Source organism: Haliotis rubra, unplaced genomic scaffold (assembly GCF_003918875.1).
Source record: "Haliotis rubra isolate DU_JTF1 unplaced genomic scaffold, ASM391887v1 Scf219, whole genome shotgun sequence".
NCBI lineage: Eukaryota > Metazoa > Mollusca > Gastropoda > Lepetellida > Haliotidae > Haliotis > Haliotis rubra.
The window spans coordinates 561,149-581,744 of record NW_025766214.1 but is presented as its reverse complement, the minus strand read 5'-3'; the positions used below and the strand labels follow the sequence as shown (position 1 = coordinate 581,744).

The following is a 20,596-nucleotide window of genomic DNA, read 5'->3' as shown; positions in this document are numbered from 1 at the left end:
GAAAAAAACATCACAATTTGGGAAATACAGTCGGGAATCAGTACAGAGGTATATACTAGTATGTATGTATTGACAATCCCCAGGGACCAGGATGTGACTTGTGCGAGTTCCTCATCAACACCATCGACCAGTACCTGCAACAAAACAAGTCTGAGGCGGCCATCAATGCCACAATCACCAAATTCTGTAACGAACTGCCAGAACCAATCAAGGACACCGTGAGTACCCTGTAGTGAAATGAAACATTCTTTATACAATTGTTTCTGTTTGCTTTGGATGATATATTGATATATATTCCATGCTTGAATGGGTGTGTTAATTGCGTTACGCCGCTTTGTACAGTATCCCCGTCATATCAGTGCCTGTCTCCTGCAAGAACCACTCAAGGAAACCCTAAGAACTTTACACACGTAACCTTATCATCATCTGAGATCAGATTCATCAAAAGGTTACACTTTTGTCAATTCCAGTAGCAACATGTTTTAAAAGAAACATCGGGAGGTCATTACTTTGTTGACAACTTAAGAAATCCACATTCTTTTCATTTCAGTGCAACGGTTTTGCTCCCCAGCTTGTGAAACTTCTATCCCAAGGAGTCGATCCCGAGCAGGCGTGCACCAAAATAGGACTGTGTACGTCTAAGATTTGCAACTTTGTTCAAATAATCCACACTAACATTCGCCAGGCGAATATTTTAAGAATACCTTATGCCATTTTAGAAGAGATGACATTCCGATGCATTTAAGATGTCGAGTTCAAATTAGATATACAGTTTATTTTTCGTAGGTATTAAATTTAATTTTGTTTTAACTTCTTTGAGTGGCATTTTCAAGTTGGTAAGTACAACAATGACAATCTTTATGGACGACAAGTTCTCTGGAAGCCAGAGATGTACAAATGAAGGGGGTGGTTTAAAAAGGAGGAGATTTTTATTCAGTTGGGATATAGAGTTGATTGCTGTGTTATTGTAGGTGCGACTCGTCATGAACCAGAGCTGGAGCCTCAGAGGGAGGAGGTAGATGAACCTGAACAGGAGCCTCAGAGGGAGGAGGTAGATGAACCTGAGCTCGAGCCTCAGAGGGAGGAGGTAGATGAACCTGAACAGGAGCCGGAGGAGGAGGAACAGGGGATTGTGGAAGATGTACGTATACACTAGGAAGTAGAGTACGGCCACTTACCCATACCGATATGAAATCATTTATATCCTCAATGCTAACAGAACGACTACAGATGGGCCTGGCTGACACAGTCTGGTATCTTATCTTATAGCTTCCCTTAGCCAAAACATAAAGTCAGATTCAACATTAGGTTAATCCGAGCGGAACTGTGGGTCAGATTGTTGGCAGAGGGGCCGTAACTGGCTGTGTGTCTGCTGGGACAAAATTCACCAGCTTCTGCAAGACTATGTTAATGTGGAACCTTCCAAGGATAAACAAGTCTAGCTGGACACTGTATACCATGAACCTGTTTTCATGCTTTTAAGTTAATACCATGACTATATGTGTATAAATGTACGTTCTTTGGTACAGTGAACCTATTCTTTATTTAAGGGACCTGGATGTGAGCTGTGCGAGTTCCTCATCAATACCATCGACCAGTACCTGAAGGAGAACAAGACAGAGGCGGCCATCAATGCTACAGTCACCAACTTCTGTAACGAGCTGCCAGAACCACTCAAGGACACCGTAAATAACCTTACATATATTATTCAAATTCCATGGACTGTACGACATTACACATAAGATCTAGCAATGAGCTGCCGGAAGATATAACTTGCTTGCATTTTCTTTTATAGCCCCGTGGGGATTCTGGTTTATCACAGGTCCCAAGCAGGCTAGGGTTGTCGTGAGTCAGATGAATCTGATTGTTAGGAGTACTGATTTGGTTGAGGATGTATGAATCGTTCTTTTAATCAACATCAAGATGTGGATTGTCTGATCCAGTCCCGAATTGTTACACGGCTGCATATGGCGTTACCCTAAAAACAAAATAACTATCAGTATAGCAATGAAACGTATGGTAACAGAGGTATTTTCCCTGTGGTTTAGTTATATGATCTCACGACCATTTTACTCAAGATCTACATTTGTGTTTTACGGTGAGGAGACATCACCCAGACTATTTCTTTATGTAGCAGTAATCTCTTGACTCTACCTGTGATACTGACCTCAAAGTTTCCCTATGAAGTACAGACATGATAATTCTATGTGTGTTTCAGTGCACTGGCTTCGCCCCTCAGTTGATCAAGATTCTGGCCGAAGGAGTCGACCCCAAGCAAGCCTGCACCAAGATCGGACTGTGCTCAAGTAAGGACAGGTGCTTCAGAGAAAAAACACACGCTATAAACAGTAGTATAAATGTGACATTTGAGAGAACTACAAAAGTATTTACCAATGACAATCTACATTGCATAACCGTAAGACATTTCTGCTGAAAGAAGCGTTACCTGTAAGATTTCGGTTGATTGTTGAGCACGTGTTTATGAAGCACTATCAAACACCAGGTGTTCGCGAAAAGGTGGGTGTATCCTGCCTCGCCGGGTGACACGAAAACACGCACATGTAAGGGCACGTGAATAAAGAAACATATGGTACAAGTCTAAATATGGGCGCCGACATTGGATATTTGTGTGGTGGTGTTACCGTTAGTGTACAAGGCCCAACAAGGTCTTTGATTGTCATTTAGAAGTGATACACATAAGGAAGAAAGTCTTTATGTATGTGACCGCCTCCGTGATGTAGTGGTTAGAGCGTCCTCCCGGAGAGCGGAAGGTCGCGGGTTCGATCCCCGACCGCGTCATACCAAAAGACGTTAAAATATGGTACTTGTTGGTCCCTTCCTGGCGCTCGGCATTAATGGGTACAACAAGGACTGGTCGGCTCGGAGTCAGTATAATGTGTCTGAGTGGGGTATCCATGCTTCACTGCGGCATGATATCTCAGTTGGCTAGCACTATAAAACCAGCTTAAGTCTGGGCTAGTACAAGCAGCCGCACATACACACACACACACACACACACACACGCGCGCATGCACGTCGTCATATGAGCGAAATATTCTCAAGCACGACGTTAAATCCAATTTCACCTCACATCTTTATGTATGTCAACTTCTTTATTATGAGGAACACAACGTTTCGGAGTATATAACATTGTGTTCCTCATAATATAGAAGTTGACTTCCATCAAAAACTCTCTTCATTAAGGTCCATTAATACCTACAGTAAGGACGACAGTGTTTACTATGAGAAGAACTGGTATGAAATCACATCTGAGGTAAATCTTCGTTTTTCTAGGCTCACAGGAAGAACATATCGAGGAACATGTAGAACACGAAGAACAGCACGAAGAACAACACGTTGCTGCTGTGAGTACCAGATATATGAGAATGTCGATCCCTAGATGTTTCCATATATATCATGTTTATACCAAGTTGTAATAGGAAATGCCGCCTATCCAGTGGTACGATTCACTTCTGTTTTGTCATGTTAGTTTCGATGTCTTATATAATGGGTAGCGTCATTGTTTTACCAAAAGGGACCTGGGTGTGAGCTGTGCACGTTCCTGATCAACACCATCGACCAGTACCTGAAGGAGAACAAGACAGAGGCGGCCATCAATGCCACAGTCACCAACTTCTGTAACGAGCTGCCAGAACCACTGAAGGATACTGTGAGTCTTTGTTGTTCCATTATGTTGTTCTTTTTCTTATCTCTAATCTAATGTTATTGTTTACCCAGCCCAGATACCAATATACATTAAACACGAAGCATTGTACTGTTAAGTGCGGCCATCAGTGCCACAGTCACCAAATTCTGTAACGAGCTGCCAGAACCTCTCAAGGACACCGTGAGTCTTTGTTATTCTGTTCTGTCATTCGTCTTCCAAATTTATAACCTAATTTTAATGTGTACTGTTAGGCCAACACCAGGTATGATATACATTAAAGATAAATCACTGTACAGTTCGGTAAGATGTTAACACACATATTTTTTTCAGTGTTAAGATATAATCACTTCCCATGGACACAATAATCCCTTGTGTCTTTCAGTGCACTGGCTTCGCCCCTCAGCTGATCGCTATCCTGGCTAAAGGAGTCGACCCCCAGCAAGCCTGCTCCATGATTGGACTGTGCTCAAGTAAGGACATGTGCTTCAGAGATAAAATACAAAGATTGAACAGGTGCTTTAGAGAATAGAGCACACCATGAACAGTGATACATGTCCTTTAGAGAAAATCTTATAGGCTTGACATGTGCTCTAAACGAAAATGTATACCTCTGAACACTGAGATAGGCGTGATCTTTTCGAAAACTATAGTAGTATTTATAAACGACTTTAGCGATGACCATTGACGTCACGATACGACAAGTGTAGTGTAAATACTAGGTTTCAAAGAGGATATACATGATAGAATAACCTTGATTGTCTGCTAAAACTGATTTCAAGGGAAGTGAAAGGGGGATTCGTTTAAGAAAGGTCTGAGCTAAATGATACGAAATCACATCTGAGGTAAATGCTGGTGTTCCACAGGCACACAGGAAGAACACGTCGAGGAACATGAAGAACATCATGAAGAGCAACACGTAGCTGCTGTGAGTAACAGATATAAAAATGTGGATGATCGATGATCGATACAATGGATAGCGTTCTTGGCAGGATAAAGCCAGAAGATATTTTCGGTATCCGTAGGGGTCATAATATCCTGAGTAGGAATAAACACTATGTATTTAACTCGCCAAGGAACGCTAAATACAATGTTTATTCCTAATGCAGAATATGAACCATCCCAAAAAATACTCGCGTGATAAACTATACTGAAGCAAAGATAGAAATGTACATCTGCAGCATCACATGCCAAGTCAAGCTGCTTTTTCTTTCTGTTTTATTTTTTTCGTGCCAATGTCTTCACAGCGGTTAGATTCACAATCACTGATGTTTTACCATCAGGGACCCGGATGTGAGCTGTGCGAGTTCCTCATCAACACCATCGACCAGTACCTGAAGGAGAACAGGACAGAGGCGGCCATCAATGCCACCGTCACCAAATTCTGTAACGAGCTGCCAGAACCACTCAAGGATACAGTGAGTGTTTGTAATTCGGTTCTGTTATTCTTGTCTCACCTCTAAGCTATTGTTATTGTTTACCACAACAACATATACTCATATTCATTAAGCAGGAAACAATGTTCAGTTTAGTTTGTTACTAATCTCACATGTTCTAGTGTAGAGATAGTCTATTGAATCTACCTCTGATATGGACTTCAAATGCCCTTTGAAGTACAGACACAATATTTCCATGTGTGTTTCAGTGCACTGGCTTCGCCCCTCAGTTGATCAAGATTCTGGCTGAAGGAGTGGACCCTAAGCAAGCCTGCACCAAAATCGGACTGTGCTCAAGTAAGGACATGTGCTTCAAAGAAAAAAATATAAACGTTATTGCTTCCAAACTAAATTTTATTCGAATGTATTGAAATGATACACGTAATTAATGAAGATTACCATCCAAACAACTGCATTTTGTACGCATAAGTGTATTTTATTGCTTATTCCGTCACAACGCATGAAATGACCCTCATGGTGACTTCGCACAAAAAAACACATGCAAATCATGAAAATGGCAGTTAATGTAGGGGTGTATAAAAGCCCATGTGCTTCCGTATTATATTCATTCATTTGTCGCCGAAAAGCTGTGTTAAAATGCCACGATTGAGTGCTGCCAGACCGAAATATCGCCATTTGTCGTGTTCAAGCCGGAGAAAGTTTTGGAACTGTTGCACGGCACCTAAATGTTCACAAAACAACGATATCCCGACTTTGGAGCCGCTACAACAACTTCAATTTGACCAACGATCGCCCGAGAGGTGGAAGGCCAAGAATCACGACCCCCTTCAAGATCGGTACATCCGGGTCCATCACCTGCGTAATCGGCATGCCCTACCAACCGTGACTGCCACACAAATACCAGGTTTGAGGAGAGTGTCAGCTCAAACGATTAGGAACCGTCTGAAAGAAGCGGGTTTACGTGCCTGTAGACCAGTTGTTGGACCTGTACTACGCCCCTACATCGACGCCGACGACTCAGGTGGTGCAACAACGTAAGGATACGGACTTTACAAAACTGGAGGCGAATCTGGTTTTCTGATGAATCACGTTTTCTTTAGCAACGTCACGACGGAAGACAGCGTCTGTATAGGAGACGTCATAACGTTTTGCGCCCATCTGCGTCCGACAGGTGGACAGATTTGGCGGAGAAAGCGTCATGGTTTGGGGAACCATCTCATACAACCAGAAATCAGACTTGGTGATCGTTCCAGGAACTCCTGACAGCCCAACGTTACATCAACCACGTGTTAGAGCTTCACCTTCTCCCGATTATTGACCAACAGACACAGATTTTTCAACGGGACAACGCCCGGCCTCATACTGCACGTGCAACAATGAACTTTCTGCAGAATTCCAACGTCAATGTCTTGCCATGACCCTCTAAATCACCAGACCCCAACCCTATTGAACACCTGTGGGATACTCTGGATCGACGCGTACGTCAACGTCAGCCGCCGCCACAGACGCTGCAACAGCTCGCCGTTGCACTGCAGGAGGAGTGGAGAGCCATTCCCCAGGAAAGAATCCGGCGTCTTATCCGTTCTTGTCCAAGGAGATGCCGTGCAGTGATTGCAGCGCGTGGTGCCTCATACGAGATACTGAGAAAGACGCCCCCTGGTGACAAACTGGTGTCTGTGAGATGACTTTTGAAATGACAATTTTAAACATGCCCATCTGGGTTATTATTCTGCCAAATTTCAGACTTCTGTCTTAAATAATAAAAATGCCGTGTCGTCCTAAAACTTCAGATCAAAATCTCCTAAAATACAGGGGGTTGCGTTTCTTTTTTGACAGAGTTTATCATTATAATGTGGTGAATTTTATGAAGAAAAGTTAATGTAACTGCATAACCCAAAGCACTACTGCTGCTACCGATAGTTACATACGTGTGTTGGGCTACGATATCTGTTTGAAATACAATATTGGTTTCAGAGAAACTATAAACACGCCAACGCCACAGACTAGCCAGGCTCTAGTATCTCCAAAACAGAATATAATGGGCGTAAAACAGGATATTGATACGAAATTACATCTGAGGTAAATGCTCGTTTTCACAGGTTCACAGGAACACGTAGAGGAACACGTAGAGGAACACGTAGAGCATCATGAGGAACAACACGTTGCTGCAGTGAGTAACAAATATACTGGACAAAATAAGTTAGGGATATTGGTATTTTTATGATTGATATTTTATCAGTGTGTCAATGAATGAATAGATAATTCTTCATAATTTCAAAACTATTTTTGCCCAGTATATATGACAGTCTAGATGATTGCACCATATCTTTACTATATGCGAAGATGTAATATATACAGCTGTCTATCTATAGTACAATTCACCACATTCTCGTTGTGAACAAATTGGTAGCTTTCTCCCTCGTCCTCCTGTTTTGCCTTGTTGGTGCCAATGTCCTATATCATACGTAGTGTTGCTATATTACCATAAGGGACCTGGATGTGAGCTGTGCGAGTTCCTCATCAACACCATCGACGAGTACCTGAAACAGAACAAGTCTGAAGCTGCTATTAATGCCACAATCACCAAATTCTGTAACGAACTGCCCGAACCCCTCAAGGACACCGTGAGTAGCCTGAAGTGAAATGAAACATTCTTTATACAATAGGTACCAGTTATCACACAGGGTTCTGTTTTGATTACACAATGCCATTTAGAAAGTGGTCAAATGCAACATATGTTATATTTTTGATTACACTTTCTTAGTAAAATTACAAAATTCTAGTACTTTTTGAGTTGGAGCCCCATCCGGGATCAAGAACTCCCTCAGAGTCAGGCACCTAATCGCCAGCACACAAAGTCAGCCGCCTAACCCACTCAGCTACCGCGACTTCCACTCAGGGAGTGGGTTAGGCGGCTGACTTTGTGTGCTGGCGATTAGGTGCCTGACTCTGAGGGTGTGAGTTCGAATCCCGGATGGGGCTCAACTCAAAAAGTACTAGGAATTTGTACTTTTACTAAGAAAGTGTAATCCCAAATATAACATATGCTGCAGGGTTCTGTTTGTTTTGTATGGTATTTATTCCATGATCGAATTGGTGAGTGAACCAGAGAAATGCAGGTCTCAGACGTTCACAACTTCCCGAGGCAAGGGCGACAACTAACTACAAAACTAGCCTAGAATATCCTAGCTCAATCGTAGCCTCATCAGGGGCTTTAATGAGTTGTGTCCCTTGTAGCGCCCTCCAATTGACCAATCAGATTCCATCTTCCATATCCCTTGCATTTGTCTCAAATAAAATGAAGATCTTTTTTGTCTTACATTACGAATTGCATCAAGCCATTTGAGAACCTTGATTAAAAACCTGAACAGATTTGGAAAAGATCTGTTGACGCCCATGCTCTGTTAATTCTGCAATGCACTGAAATGTTTACAGCATTTGCCATGTTGAGCACCGGATTTCGATTTCCATACGAGATTATATTTGCACTATGCATAGATTCGTTCAAATGTGGAAACTAGAGTTTTACAATCCAATCCCTCGGGTGATTGGTGATGACAAGCACAGAAACATGAGCGGGACGAATCGAGAGTCGAACTCTCTTAAAAAGTTTCAGGCATGCGCAAGGGACGCATCTCTGCATAGGCAGTTACACCACCGGGCCATCCGACCCCTCATGTCCGACTGCCTTCATTGTAGCACTGATATGTATCAACGATTTCTTAAAGATATACATGCAACGTGCAGTAAGTTCAGTGTGATGTCAATGCTGTTGAACAATGGCACGACACAGGACGAACACTTGCAGACATTGTACCTTGTTAAACTGGTGACCCGGATGCACACTTTGACTGCTTTCATGTCTTTCAGTGCAACGGCTTTGCTCCTGAACTTGTGAAGATTTTAGCCGACGGCGTGGATCCCAAGCAGGCCTGTGTGAAGATCGGACTGTGCGCATGTATGGGATTATAACACTTAATTATCATACAGATAATCTATGGTTGGCCGTGCCATTGTTTTTTTTATCAGTCACTTATAATAATAACTTTGGGTTAAAGAGAATTGTAACTTCGATTCTGCTTTGGTTAATGCAAACTTGTCAAGGGACAGCTTTACGACAGTCGGGGCGGTGGGGTAGCCTAGTGGTAAAAACGTGGTAAAGACCGGGTTCGATTCCCTACATAGGTACAGTGTTTGAAGCCCATTTCTGGTGTTCCCCGCTGTGATGTTGACGGAATATTGCTAAAAGCGGCGTAAACTCACTCACTCACTTTACGACAGTCACACGTGAAGATCCGGGTTAGAATTGGTCTTCAGCAACCCATGCTGTAAAACAAAAGACTTCCAAGGATAATTCAAAATAACGTGTTTCTAATTAAGACTCAGATGCGGCGTTAGTTAATGCAAATTGTCTGGGGACAGTTTTACGATAACATGTCCTTGGTGTGATATTCATTGTAGATAATAATTCCTTTGTTTTAGCATCATCCTTAGAAAGTATGAAGGAGAAGCCAACGACAGTGGACAGAGAAGAAGCGGTAGGACATTCAGCTCGCTAACAATAATATTGTACATTCGGCCAAGAAAGGGAATCTTTATCGGCAATCAACACAGTGTGCGAAATAGTTTCCAAATTTTGCCAGCAAGTCGGGCTAGCTATGCCTGAAAGTTACTACCCCCACAAAATAATTCACTACCCCTAAATCTGAATGTAGAAATTGAGCAAAAGATAACAAAAAGGAAATATACCATCATTTATCAGGCCATAATTTTGCATGATTTAAAAGTGTATTATAACTTAACAAGTCGGATAGAGTGATATGTTTAAAAAATGATCGAATGCCAGTCGGGCTAATGACTGTGGAGACTTACTGACCCGACTGGATTTTTACTAGCCACGGGCTAGCGGGCCAGTGGCTATTTCACACACTGAATCAGCATGTCACTTTAAGCCCAAGTGGTCACTCATTTCTATTGCCAATAACTTTTTTTTCGAATATTACCACGTTATACGACGCAGACCCTGCTGACCATTAAATAACACTCTTGACGGGAGAAAGTTGAACTACATAGCCAAGTTGAAAAAATATATCATCAAACAAAATAACTCATCAAATCATGCTAGTACTTTTGTAATATATCCCTTCTGAATGATAACACTTCGAGTTTTCTTTGGAACAGTTTCGTGTTTTTGACAAAGTCCTGGGTCCCTCTGACCTTGGAGAAAATGTGCTTTAACTTTATTGTATTGCAGCCTCCTATTAACACATGTCTTGCTATTTAAACAATATGATACAGAGATTACTAAACGAGTGTCTGTCAGATACCATTTATCTTACAACCAGTTGTTTAAAAATGTATTTAAGGAGCGAAAGCGTATTGTATTCTATTAATCATTTATTTAATCTGAAATAGTAATGGACGACTGGCACTTAATCATACATATTGTAACCACAATTCCTTTATGACACGTAATTGTTGTTGGTTGTTCCATATGCCCTTTGGGGTTCACTTCTATGTACAATGTCTAGTGTCTTTGTATTACCCGCCAGGGCCCCGGATGTGAGCTGTGCGAGTTCCTCATCAACACCATCGACCAGTACCTGAAGGAGAACAGGACAGAGGCGGCCATCAATGCCACCGTCACCAAATTCTGTAACGAGCTGCCAGAACCACTCAAGGACACTGTAAATAGACTTACATATATATTTTTCCAAACGTAGCAAATTCGCTAGACTATTCGATATTACATAAAACATACACCAAATTCTGTAACGTTCTACCAGTGTGCCTTAAAGACACTTCCCCGTCCTATGCTAGAATCTTTGAGATGTGGCATAATCGGACCAGTCGTCACTTTGATAGTGGAACGTTGCCTACCTGACACGTGTGTGGGTTGGAATCAATGAAAACCGTGCTCGTGGTTTCACCCGCATGTTCAATCCCAGTTAATCCCAGATGTTGCAGTTTCTCATACGACATCACCATATTACAGTGCACTGGCTTCGCCCCTCAACTGATCGCTATCCTGGCTGAGGGAGTCGACCCCAAACAAGCCTGTACCAAGATCGGACTGTGCTCAAGTATGTGCTGACTATCCTGTCATAATATGCTTCGAAACTTATCATTTGTTCAGATGCATGTTCGGAATTGTGTTTTTACTCGATAGATGTATAAAGTGTTGAATTAAAAACAAAAAAACAAAAATATTTAAAAAGTTGGAGATGTTATGTAAATGTCATATGAGATCACAGCCCATGCCATATGTTTAGATCTTAGTCGCGCTTTCACAAAAGTCATAAAGCACCTTTTAGAACACAATCTTATCTTTTTGTTTAGAACATATCCTCCTCTCGAACTATGGTTAAGTCGACAACTTGTCTTTGGCCCCGGACCTTCGTGTCAGGATGTTCCACTTATAAAACACTGACAATCCAGTTATATCTGTTAGTGTATCAGGGGAGATTTGGACTTGCGACTTTATGTAGATTGTACTGAACTGAACAACATCAGAAAACTTACACCCATGTAGATGGTGACTATAATAAAACAAATTTCAATTTCGACGGTGATGTAGTTGATACAGGTATCATCGTTTTGTTTTACACTTGCTGTGTTTCGGTGACTGTTTTCAACCTAGAAACGTTTTGTCAACGTTTGTAAAATCCAATGTTCAGGGGCATTCGTGACCAACTCGTGTTATTCCGGGACAAGCCGAATAGCGGTTACGGAAACGGGCGAGTGGTGATGAATGGAATGGTTCAGGGGAATACTTTCCTTTTCCAGTAGTTTACTTTTGCCACTATTACGAACGTTTGTTCTAAAAAAGATTTGTAGTCAAGTCTTTTGTTGACATTAATGTTTTATTAACCAAGAGTCAAATGCATTTTTGTCCCAGGTTATGACATTTCACCGCACAACGATAACGCTATGGCGGTGAGTCACAAGTCCTCTAAGCGCGACCAGTTCAACGTCGACATGATGATAACCAAATCAATTAAAATTGTAATATTGTTTATGCTAACCAGATCATTCACAACGTTTAAACCAGATAATTCAGATACTAAAGGAATAAGTTCTTTGTTTTTGCATCATTTTCGTTTGTTGCGATACTGTAAATATTCTTTACTCTTACTGACCAATATGCTACAAAATCATAAAAATATTTTGAAACACTTATTGACTGCTCGTCATTGACTGATAACTGGCGCTTCTGACTGAGATACGGTTACTGTTTCTAGGGCCCTGAATGTGAATTATGTGAACTTGTCGTGAAAACAGTAGACAAGTATATTACCCAGAATGCAACTGAAGCTGCTATCAACACAACTATTCTCAGGCTATGCCAGGGCTTGCCCGAACCTTTCAAAACTACCGTGAGTTACACACGTGTTTGTTTCTTGATTAACTCGCACTCAGAAATATTCCAGCTATGAGTTTAGTTTTACTCCGCTTTCTGCAATATTCAAGCAATATCACGGCGGGGGACAACAGAAATGTGCTTCACACACTGTACCCATGTGGGGAATCGAACGCGGGCCTTCGGCGACCACTATGCCACCCCACCGCCTAAATCGAGTTTGGACCAGACAATTCAGTGATTGATGAGTGCTGATCTGACAACCTGATTCATTTCGTCGCCCCTTACAATAAGCATAAGCGGCTGAGGCTCGACACTTACTGGGAGTTCCTTCAGGCGGCTAGTATCTGTATAGATGATTAACTGATAAATTAAGAATTACCATAATGATGTCTTATTTTTGCAAAGATTAAAATAAATGTTCACGTTTCAAATACCCAACATAACCATAGAGTGTAACATCCAAAGACATACATCTCCAAGATCTATTGAGCTTGTATTTGTTACAGAAAACGTTCAACAAACCAGTACCAACCTTTTCGCCACTCAAACCACCTTTACTTACAATCAGTCTCTGTTTCGATGTTGTAGTGTTTCCAGTTTGCCCCCGAGGTAGTGAAGGCTTTATCACAGGGAGTTGACCCGAACATGACCTGTACCAAGCTTAAATTATGTTCGGGTAAATACACAAAATGTTTGTAATTCAGATTTATAACCACCGAATTGCTTATAGCACAGAGCATCAACTTAAACTTGAAATATACTTCCGCACATGATCAAACTCGAAATACATTTAAGTAAGGAAGAAAACAACTGTAGAAGTCGACAGTTTCAAACAGAGAAGTGTAAATATGTTCATATGAAGATACAATGCTAACAGACCGTTATTTATACAGATTATGTGAATTTAAACATAAATATCTAGGTGTGTAGAAAAACCTTCAAATGGTGGACACACCACCAGTTCCTTCCCCAGATGTTGTCAAAAGGAATTCTAAATAACCTGTGAGTGAGTGAATATGGTTCTAAGACGCTTTGAACAATGTTCCAGGCGGGGGACACTAAAATAACTTGTACTCGCGTGTTGAACACTGTGATAGAAAGCATGTTGAAAATTATTTTTTAAAACAAAACCATTATTGATCTCATAAAGATCTCATGGTCGATGTTCAGTGACAGTCTTTGAACAAGAGGACGAGAAGCTTGTGGGCATGCCTCCAACATCCCGCAGGGACACCTGTAGCTTTACACATCGTCATACCGAGCGTTCATATTCATCATCCATTAAATAGCCTCTAACCTGGGACAGTGTCAGTATGACATCACAGGGGTTGTTAGATTATGTAGTTGTTCGATTATATTCGAGCTTTTGTCACGGTGACACCAATGTGCATTACGTGACGTGGCGGATACAGCTTTTTGAGAAAGGAGGTGCACAGTTCATTTTCACCCGTTTTCACCCGTTTCAATTGTCATTTAATTAACTTTCATGACTGAAAGGGTTAGTGAATGATGGGAGTACTGGCGAATGGGAGTTGGGAATTGATAGGGTTATCTCCCCTGATACACACATTCGATTACCTGTGCCAAGTGTATTTATCTGCTGTTATTGTTTTACGCAGTGTGCGTCAATACTCCACAAAGGAGTGGTAGGGTAGTCGGGTGGTTGAAGGTTTGGATTGTCAGACCCACCCTGGCTTCATTTCACAACTTCCTATCTCCGTGTCTAGTGCTGACACTGCCGAGTCCCAGTCTGAGAAATCTATGTGCGGAATTCCCCATAGTCTTGTCCGGATCACGTGCTCGGATCCTAAGTTCGCCAAGATTATGATCGTGAGCACTATGTCCCACGCATACGGAGTTCACGACTTTCCTCTGGCACTAAGCTGGCACACCCTGATGTTGCTAAAATGGGGTTTCGTTAAAGTCTCTGACTAATTGTAACAATCCGGTCATAATTCAAACACTCTAATCATAGTGGTCGTTTTTCTTCCACAGCGGAGAGTTTCGGCCACCAGGTTGAAGAAGCGTCCACGGAACCGGTATGTATTTTAACCAGTCTTTCTAATCACAACCTGATAAAAAATAAAAACAACTTTAATAGCGATAATATACGTTGCGACACCTACAAGCGTGAGGTGCGCGTTTATGATTACACGGTAAATCTTTCTAATAAAATACAATGACACCAGCAGCAACCTTCTCACGGGTGAACCAAAGTCATCTGCATGTTCTATCATTGCACTTCCGTTCTGTATATCCATATCTGTTGTCCAAGATCCGGGTTAGAATTTTGTCTTCAGCAACCCATGCTTGTCGTAAGAGACTGTTCCATTATGCCCATAGGTGTTACCCTAATTAACCTTCTAGTTCAGTGTCTGTCAATTGGGTGTCTGTCAATTGGGAGATAACCCATCTAACGGGATCAGGTCGCCACATTCACTGACTTGGTTAACACATGTCATCGTACTTTAGTTGCGTAGAACGACGCTCATGCTATTGATCACTGGACTCGATATTTCCAGACCTCCGCCATATAGCTAGAATATTGCCGTGTGCTGCGATAAACAACTGACAAACACACTAAACATCAACAAGGATAAAGCCGACATTTTGCTTTGATTCTGTTATTAAACCATTGGCCTCCGATTACCCAGTGGTTTAAGGGACATTCAATCATGACAAGGCCTGATGAGTGCGGGTTGTCATCCTAGATTTACCGAAGCAGCACCATGATACCAGTGCTAATGGGTATCCTCCAAGTCGCTTCATTTTTTCCTCCCACATCAAGGTGGAATGTAACTGAAATACTGTTATCGAGATGTTGTATCAAACTCACTCCCATCATTTCACTCACCCCCTTGTTCCAGGAGGGCCAGTTCACCTGTTATCTCTGCAAGCTGCTAGTGGAGACCCTTGACTCATACCTGAAGAACAACCACTCAGCGCCCGCCATTAACGCAACACTCCAAAAGATCTGTGCGTCCCTACCCACAGCCTTGCAGATTGAGGTACCAGAACCTTTCTCGCCTTAAGATTCCGACTTAGACTTGGTTAGGCGCGACTTAATGTATATATAATCGCATGGGACCAAATTTCCTTTTCGAGTCATCGTGTGTATTTATGAGACGAATTCGTGTAACCGGTATTCAAATGATGAACTATGACAGGGAATGGTCGGGACCGACAGGTACTTCGAGTTATGCGTAATATTCGAGAGACCGGCATTCGACTCATCGGGATTTGACTGTATTGTCATGGCCAGTAGTATTGTGGTTTACGTGTCATCGCACGCCGATGCTGCTCATAACTTCACCCATTGGTTCACCTGGCCCAGACTCGAATATATCCAGGAAGCCGAGAAATAGCGGCATTATGGCTGACTGCTGGAATTTTTGTGTTACATTTTCGAAAAGGGGTTATGATTGATTTCTATTCCTCGAAACGGAAAAATTATTTCCCTTTACTTTAAAAAAAGATCATTTATTGTGAAAACAATTCATTTTAGGTTAGTACGTCACGAATGCAAATTTTCGGTACTGGGCTGATATATTTCATGTTCCTGATAGCCTCATAGTGCTTTGTAGATTTCTATGATAATAAGCTATTCCAAATTTCTTCATTTCATTCCCAAATGCTTAGGCCATGCGTTTCTCTTGCACACTTCTAAACGACCGCCACTTCTTCTCAGTTAAATAGTAGATACCGCATTTCCTCTAATAAGCGCCGTGTCTCCAATAAGCGCCGGGCCGTAAGTGTCGGGTGTGCCACATGTTTACAATGGAGTTTTCAAATACAATACCAATGGAGAATCTATATTTATTTCCGTGGAAACTTTAAGCGCCGGGCCTCTAACAAGCGCCGGGTCTGGAAATCCGTTGAAAAAATAAGCGCCCGAACGCTTATTAGAGGAAATACGGTATATGACAAAAAGTGTACGTTGCTATTGATGTTGGCAGTGCAAGGTGCTGACTCCTCTACTGATCAAGGAACTCGTTAATGGTTTCAACGCTAGCAAGGCGTGCACCAACATCAAGGCCTGCCCCAAAAACACCGGTATGACATTCTATTAACGCTGGAAAGTCAAATAACAAACCTTCGCGATAGTCACAAGAAATTACTCTTAGAAACTGTCCACTGTGCGATTTCGTGTAATTCATAAGTATGTGATGTGAATCCTAATGAAATATGGATGACACCAGGTGTTCCAGTAAAGGTCATCATGCCCTGCCCCACCAGTGGCACCTTTCAAATATACATAGAGGCAAATGAGTTGCTGAACACCCGTGAACAATAGGTTTTCGTGCTTGTTTGTAAAAGGCAACTAACGGAGCGGGTCGCCAGGCTCGCTGACTTGGTTGGCACATGTCATCGAAATCCAATTGTGTAGATCGATGCTCATGATGTTGATCACTGGATTGTCTGGTCCAGACTCGATTATTTACAGACCTCCGTCATACAGCTGGAATATCGCTGAGTGTGGCGTTAAACAGCAACACTTGTTGAACAGAAAGACAGGGGAACATGTGTTACTATTTAAAATAGAGGAATGCACCTGTTGTAGACCTGGGTACCAGAAGGGGTAGCCTAGCGGTTAAAGCGTTTGCGTTAAAGCGTTCGCTCGTCACGCCGAAGGCCCGGGTTCGATTCCCCACCGATGGGTACAATGTGTGAAGCCCATTTCTGGTGTCCCCCGCCGTGATATTGCTGGAATATTGCTAAAAGCGGCGTAAACTCATTCACTCACTCTACCCTATTGGGAAAGCTTATTTCTCATACATTTATTTCAAATAGTTATCTTAAAGTTTTGATAATATGAATGGACGTCTTCAGTAATGCTACAGATGTCCAATCGTCCTGTTCCAGATGGGGCGGTAGGGTAGCCTAGTGGTTAAAGCCTTCACGCGAAGACCCGTGTTCGATTCCCCGCATGGGTACAATTATTGTATGTTTATGTGAATCCCATTTCTGTCGTAGCCGTGATATTGCTGAAATATTGCTAAATTCGGGGTAAATCTAAACTCACTCACTCACTACTGTTCCAGAAGAAATCCTGACCCGACTTGCCCGCAGCCTCACCCATGAAGTGAGCATGGTTGGTGATGTGAAGTGTTCCATCTGCAAGGACCTGATCGGCGTCATTGACTTAGACGTCAATGCTGACGAGGTCGGTATATACTGAGGTGTATGTACGTTGTATATATACTGTCTGGTAATATTATCTACCATATGGGGGATAGCGTTACCAATGCAATTAACCAATCGATAACCGTGGCGTGAAGATTGGATAAATGAGGTCACGTTGGGGGATCTAGACTCACGAAAGTCATTAAAACCTCACTTTGTACAACTTTGCACGAGGGGCGGTGGGGTAGCCTAATGGTTAAAGCGTTCGCTTGTCACGCTGAACACCCGGGTTCGATTCCCCACATGGGTACAATGTGTGAGGCCCATTGCTGGAATAGTGCTAAAAGCAGCGTATAACCATACTCACTCACTCACTCACTCGTCGCACAAAATTCCATCATGGGAGTCGGTAATCTGAGGATAAGGATGACTGTATACAGTCTAGACGTCATAGTATTGACCCTAAAAATAGACACATGAGCACACTGGGTTAGATACGTCAGAATTTATGCTGTCCGTAACAGGCGACCAACCAGATGGTGTGGTCACGCTACAGACTGACTTGGTTTATTCGGGCGGTGGGGTAGCCTAGTGGTTAAAGCGTTCGCTCGTCACGCCGAAGGCCCGGGTTCGATTCCCCACATGAGTACAATGTGTGAAGCCCATTTCTGGTGTCCCCGCCGTGATAGGCACCCCGTGATATTGCTGGAATATTGCTAAAAGCAGCGCAAAACTAAACTCACTCACTCACTTTGTGTATTGTGGGTCATCGATCTCCGATGGCGTGGCATGGCGTGGCATGGCGTGATTACCCTTCACTGGAATGTCTGGGCTACACTTGATTGAGTACAGGCCACTGTCATGTAGCTGGAATATGGCTTTAAACAACACACCGCACACTCACTCACTCACTCACGAGAAATGGATAAGTTTGATTGTTTGTTGTGTAATGCCGCACTCAGCAATATACCAGCTATATGACGGCGATCTGTACATAATCAGGTCTGGACTAGACAATGCAGCTGTTGACATCATAAGCATCAGACTTAATAATATACGAGCCCTTAACATAAATTTTCATACTGGTCTTAGATATTCCATGTATTTTCAGGCGAAGACCAAGAAGCAGTTTGAAGATGTCTGCCACCGTCTGCCCCCACCCACAGATCAGAAGGTAAGTGGGTCCTCTAGCCATCTGACGCTTACCTATATTACCTTGATGCCTTTACTGTTACAAATAAGAAAACCAGCTTTGGATTTAGTCTACAAAGAAAATGATACGGAAAGGGAAAGATTTTTTCCTCAATAATGATCCCTCCTTCATTTGTACATGTCGCCAAGGGGTGGTAAGTAGCCTTGTGTTCAAAACGTTCACTCCTCACGCCGAAGACCCGGGTTCGATTCCCCACATGGGTGCAAGGTGTGAAACCTATTTCTGGTGTCCCCTGTCGTGATATTTCCTGACTATTGCTAAAAGGCTCACAGATATTCGAGTCAGCGATGCTTAATTATAGAATTTCTCGCGGTTGTTTCTTCGTATAGAGCTATCTAGTGTTATATTTCATGTTGTGCCAGCTGATCTGTCGGAACAGTCATACAGTCAGACTTCACCCGCCTCTCTACAAATCAACCCACTTCACATTAGTGTTGGGAATTGGTTAAAATCTCATAATTGATGATCGGTTCATTACAACCAATCAATCATCGAAAATAATTGGTTTGCGCCATTTATCAAACTTTCCTGTTATGTTTGTTAATGGACAAACGTTTTGGGGAATTTTTTCAAATTATACAAAATACATTTGCAAATTTCACATCTATAAAGGATCAATAGTATGTTAGGAACATAAATTTCCTAGAGTCATTAAGATAAGTTCAATCATGACTTGGAACGGACTTTTAGTGTTTATGAATCGTAAATTTTATGACACAGATAAAACCAACCTTGTGAATATTATTGTTAATGCAAACATGTGTTCCAAAAAAGTTTGTGTTCGATTATGAGAAACACGATCGATTGCTTGATCGTTTAGTCACTGCGACCAATCTTCGATTATTTCAATTAATCGGACCACCACTAACTCACATAGCGTATTGTCCCCAAGTACTCCACAACTTAGTGGCATTCATGGTTCATGTAGATCAGACACGTCAACAACTTCAGTATACAGATGCTTTAAACATTTTAGGAAAGGAATTATAAAAAGCTCCCTCGTTATAATGAAAATCTAGTTATTAATTTATTGTTGCATTTTATGTTGTAGTGTCTCGACTTTGTGGTGCCCAACTTCCCCAAGATATGGAAGGAGATTGTCGATGGCAAGCTTTCCCCCGAGAATGTGTGCAAGACAATCAAGTTGTGCTAGGACCACAGTCATTGACAATGCCACAGCCGAACTTGCGTTGTTACCAAGGAAACCGTGGCCATGTTGAAATTGGCAGCCATCTTGAAAAATGTGTAGCATTTTCTAACGTTATAAGTTCGATTAAAAGTGATTTAAAAGTGCATAAATCAGACAATACGGATATCTGTATATACCTTATTTGATTACTTTGCTTAACAGGACACCTGGTGTTCTTCTTAAATTCAGTTAACAGTCAAAGTTTAAGTCTCTATGAAAACAATTGAATTAGTTTCATATTAGAATGTACATATATCTACGCCTACTAATATCCATATGTATATGAACTATTATGAAATAACGGCATGATTTTGTATATATTTGAAACATATCGAATTATCTATTCTGATGTATGTCCAAATATATTCTACATTGTTGATTTTTATAATAATGTTTGTAAATACATGATTACTTCCAATAAACACGTGAAGCTGCCGTTGAAAAAGTGCTTTATGTCGTGAATTAATCCCTAATTTAACTAATCATTCTGCTCACATCACTGTTGCCATAGAATTTAAAGTTCGCAGTAGGTAGCCACGTGGTTAGAGCAATTGCTCGTCACGATGAAGTCCGGGTTCTATTCACAAATAGGATTAATGTGTGATACTGTGATGATTCAAACACATTGGGCACAAAATATCATTCA

At 41.8% G+C, this 20,596-nt stretch overlaps 1 protein-coding gene across 9 annotated transcripts in view; it reads left to right on the top strand.

The window, feature by feature from the left end:
- The window catches only part of LOC124277160, a 35,710-nt gene extending 15,315 nt beyond the window's left edge, over window positions 1-20,395 (top strand). Inside the window, exons 9-31 of one of the 9 annotated variants that reach the window (XM_046712820.1) lie at window positions 84-218; window positions 551-632; window positions 972-1,141; window positions 1,551-1,685; window positions 2,219-2,306; window positions 3,295-3,365; window positions 3,536-3,670; window positions 4,050-4,137; window positions 4,531-4,592; window positions 4,948-5,082; window positions 5,310-5,397; window positions 7,161-7,231; window positions 7,551-7,685; window positions 8,932-9,019; window positions 9,544-9,599; window positions 10,614-10,748; window positions 11,057-11,144; window positions 14,420-14,463; window positions 15,292-15,432; window positions 16,381-16,477; window positions 17,470-17,588; window positions 18,660-18,722; window positions 19,813-20,395. In XM_046712820.1, coding sequence (XP_046568776.1) covers window positions 84-218; window positions 551-632; window positions 972-1,141; window positions 1,551-1,685; window positions 2,219-2,306; window positions 3,295-3,365; window positions 3,536-3,670; window positions 4,050-4,137; window positions 4,531-4,592; window positions 4,948-5,082; window positions 5,310-5,397; window positions 7,161-7,231; window positions 7,551-7,685; window positions 8,932-9,019; window positions 9,544-9,599; window positions 10,614-10,748; window positions 11,057-11,144; window positions 14,420-14,463; window positions 15,292-15,432; window positions 16,381-16,477; window positions 17,470-17,588; window positions 18,660-18,722; window positions 19,813-19,914 — 2,328 coding nt within the window. In that variant the 3' untranslated portion in view covers window positions 19,915-20,395. Of the gene's footprint in view, window positions 1-83; window positions 219-550; window positions 633-971; window positions 1,142-1,550; window positions 1,686-2,218; window positions 2,307-3,294; window positions 3,366-3,535; window positions 3,671-4,049; window positions 4,138-4,530; window positions 4,593-4,947; window positions 5,083-5,309; window positions 5,398-7,160; window positions 7,232-7,550; window positions 7,686-8,931; window positions 9,020-9,543; window positions 9,600-10,613; window positions 10,749-11,056; window positions 11,145-14,419; window positions 14,464-15,291; window positions 15,433-16,380; window positions 16,478-17,466; window positions 17,589-18,659; window positions 18,723-19,812 lie in introns of all 9 variants that reach the window. The other 8 variants (XM_046712819.1, XM_046712821.1, XM_046712824.1 and 5 more) reach the window with 8 other exon arrangements.
- Window positions 20,396-20,596: the final 201 nt, after the last annotated feature.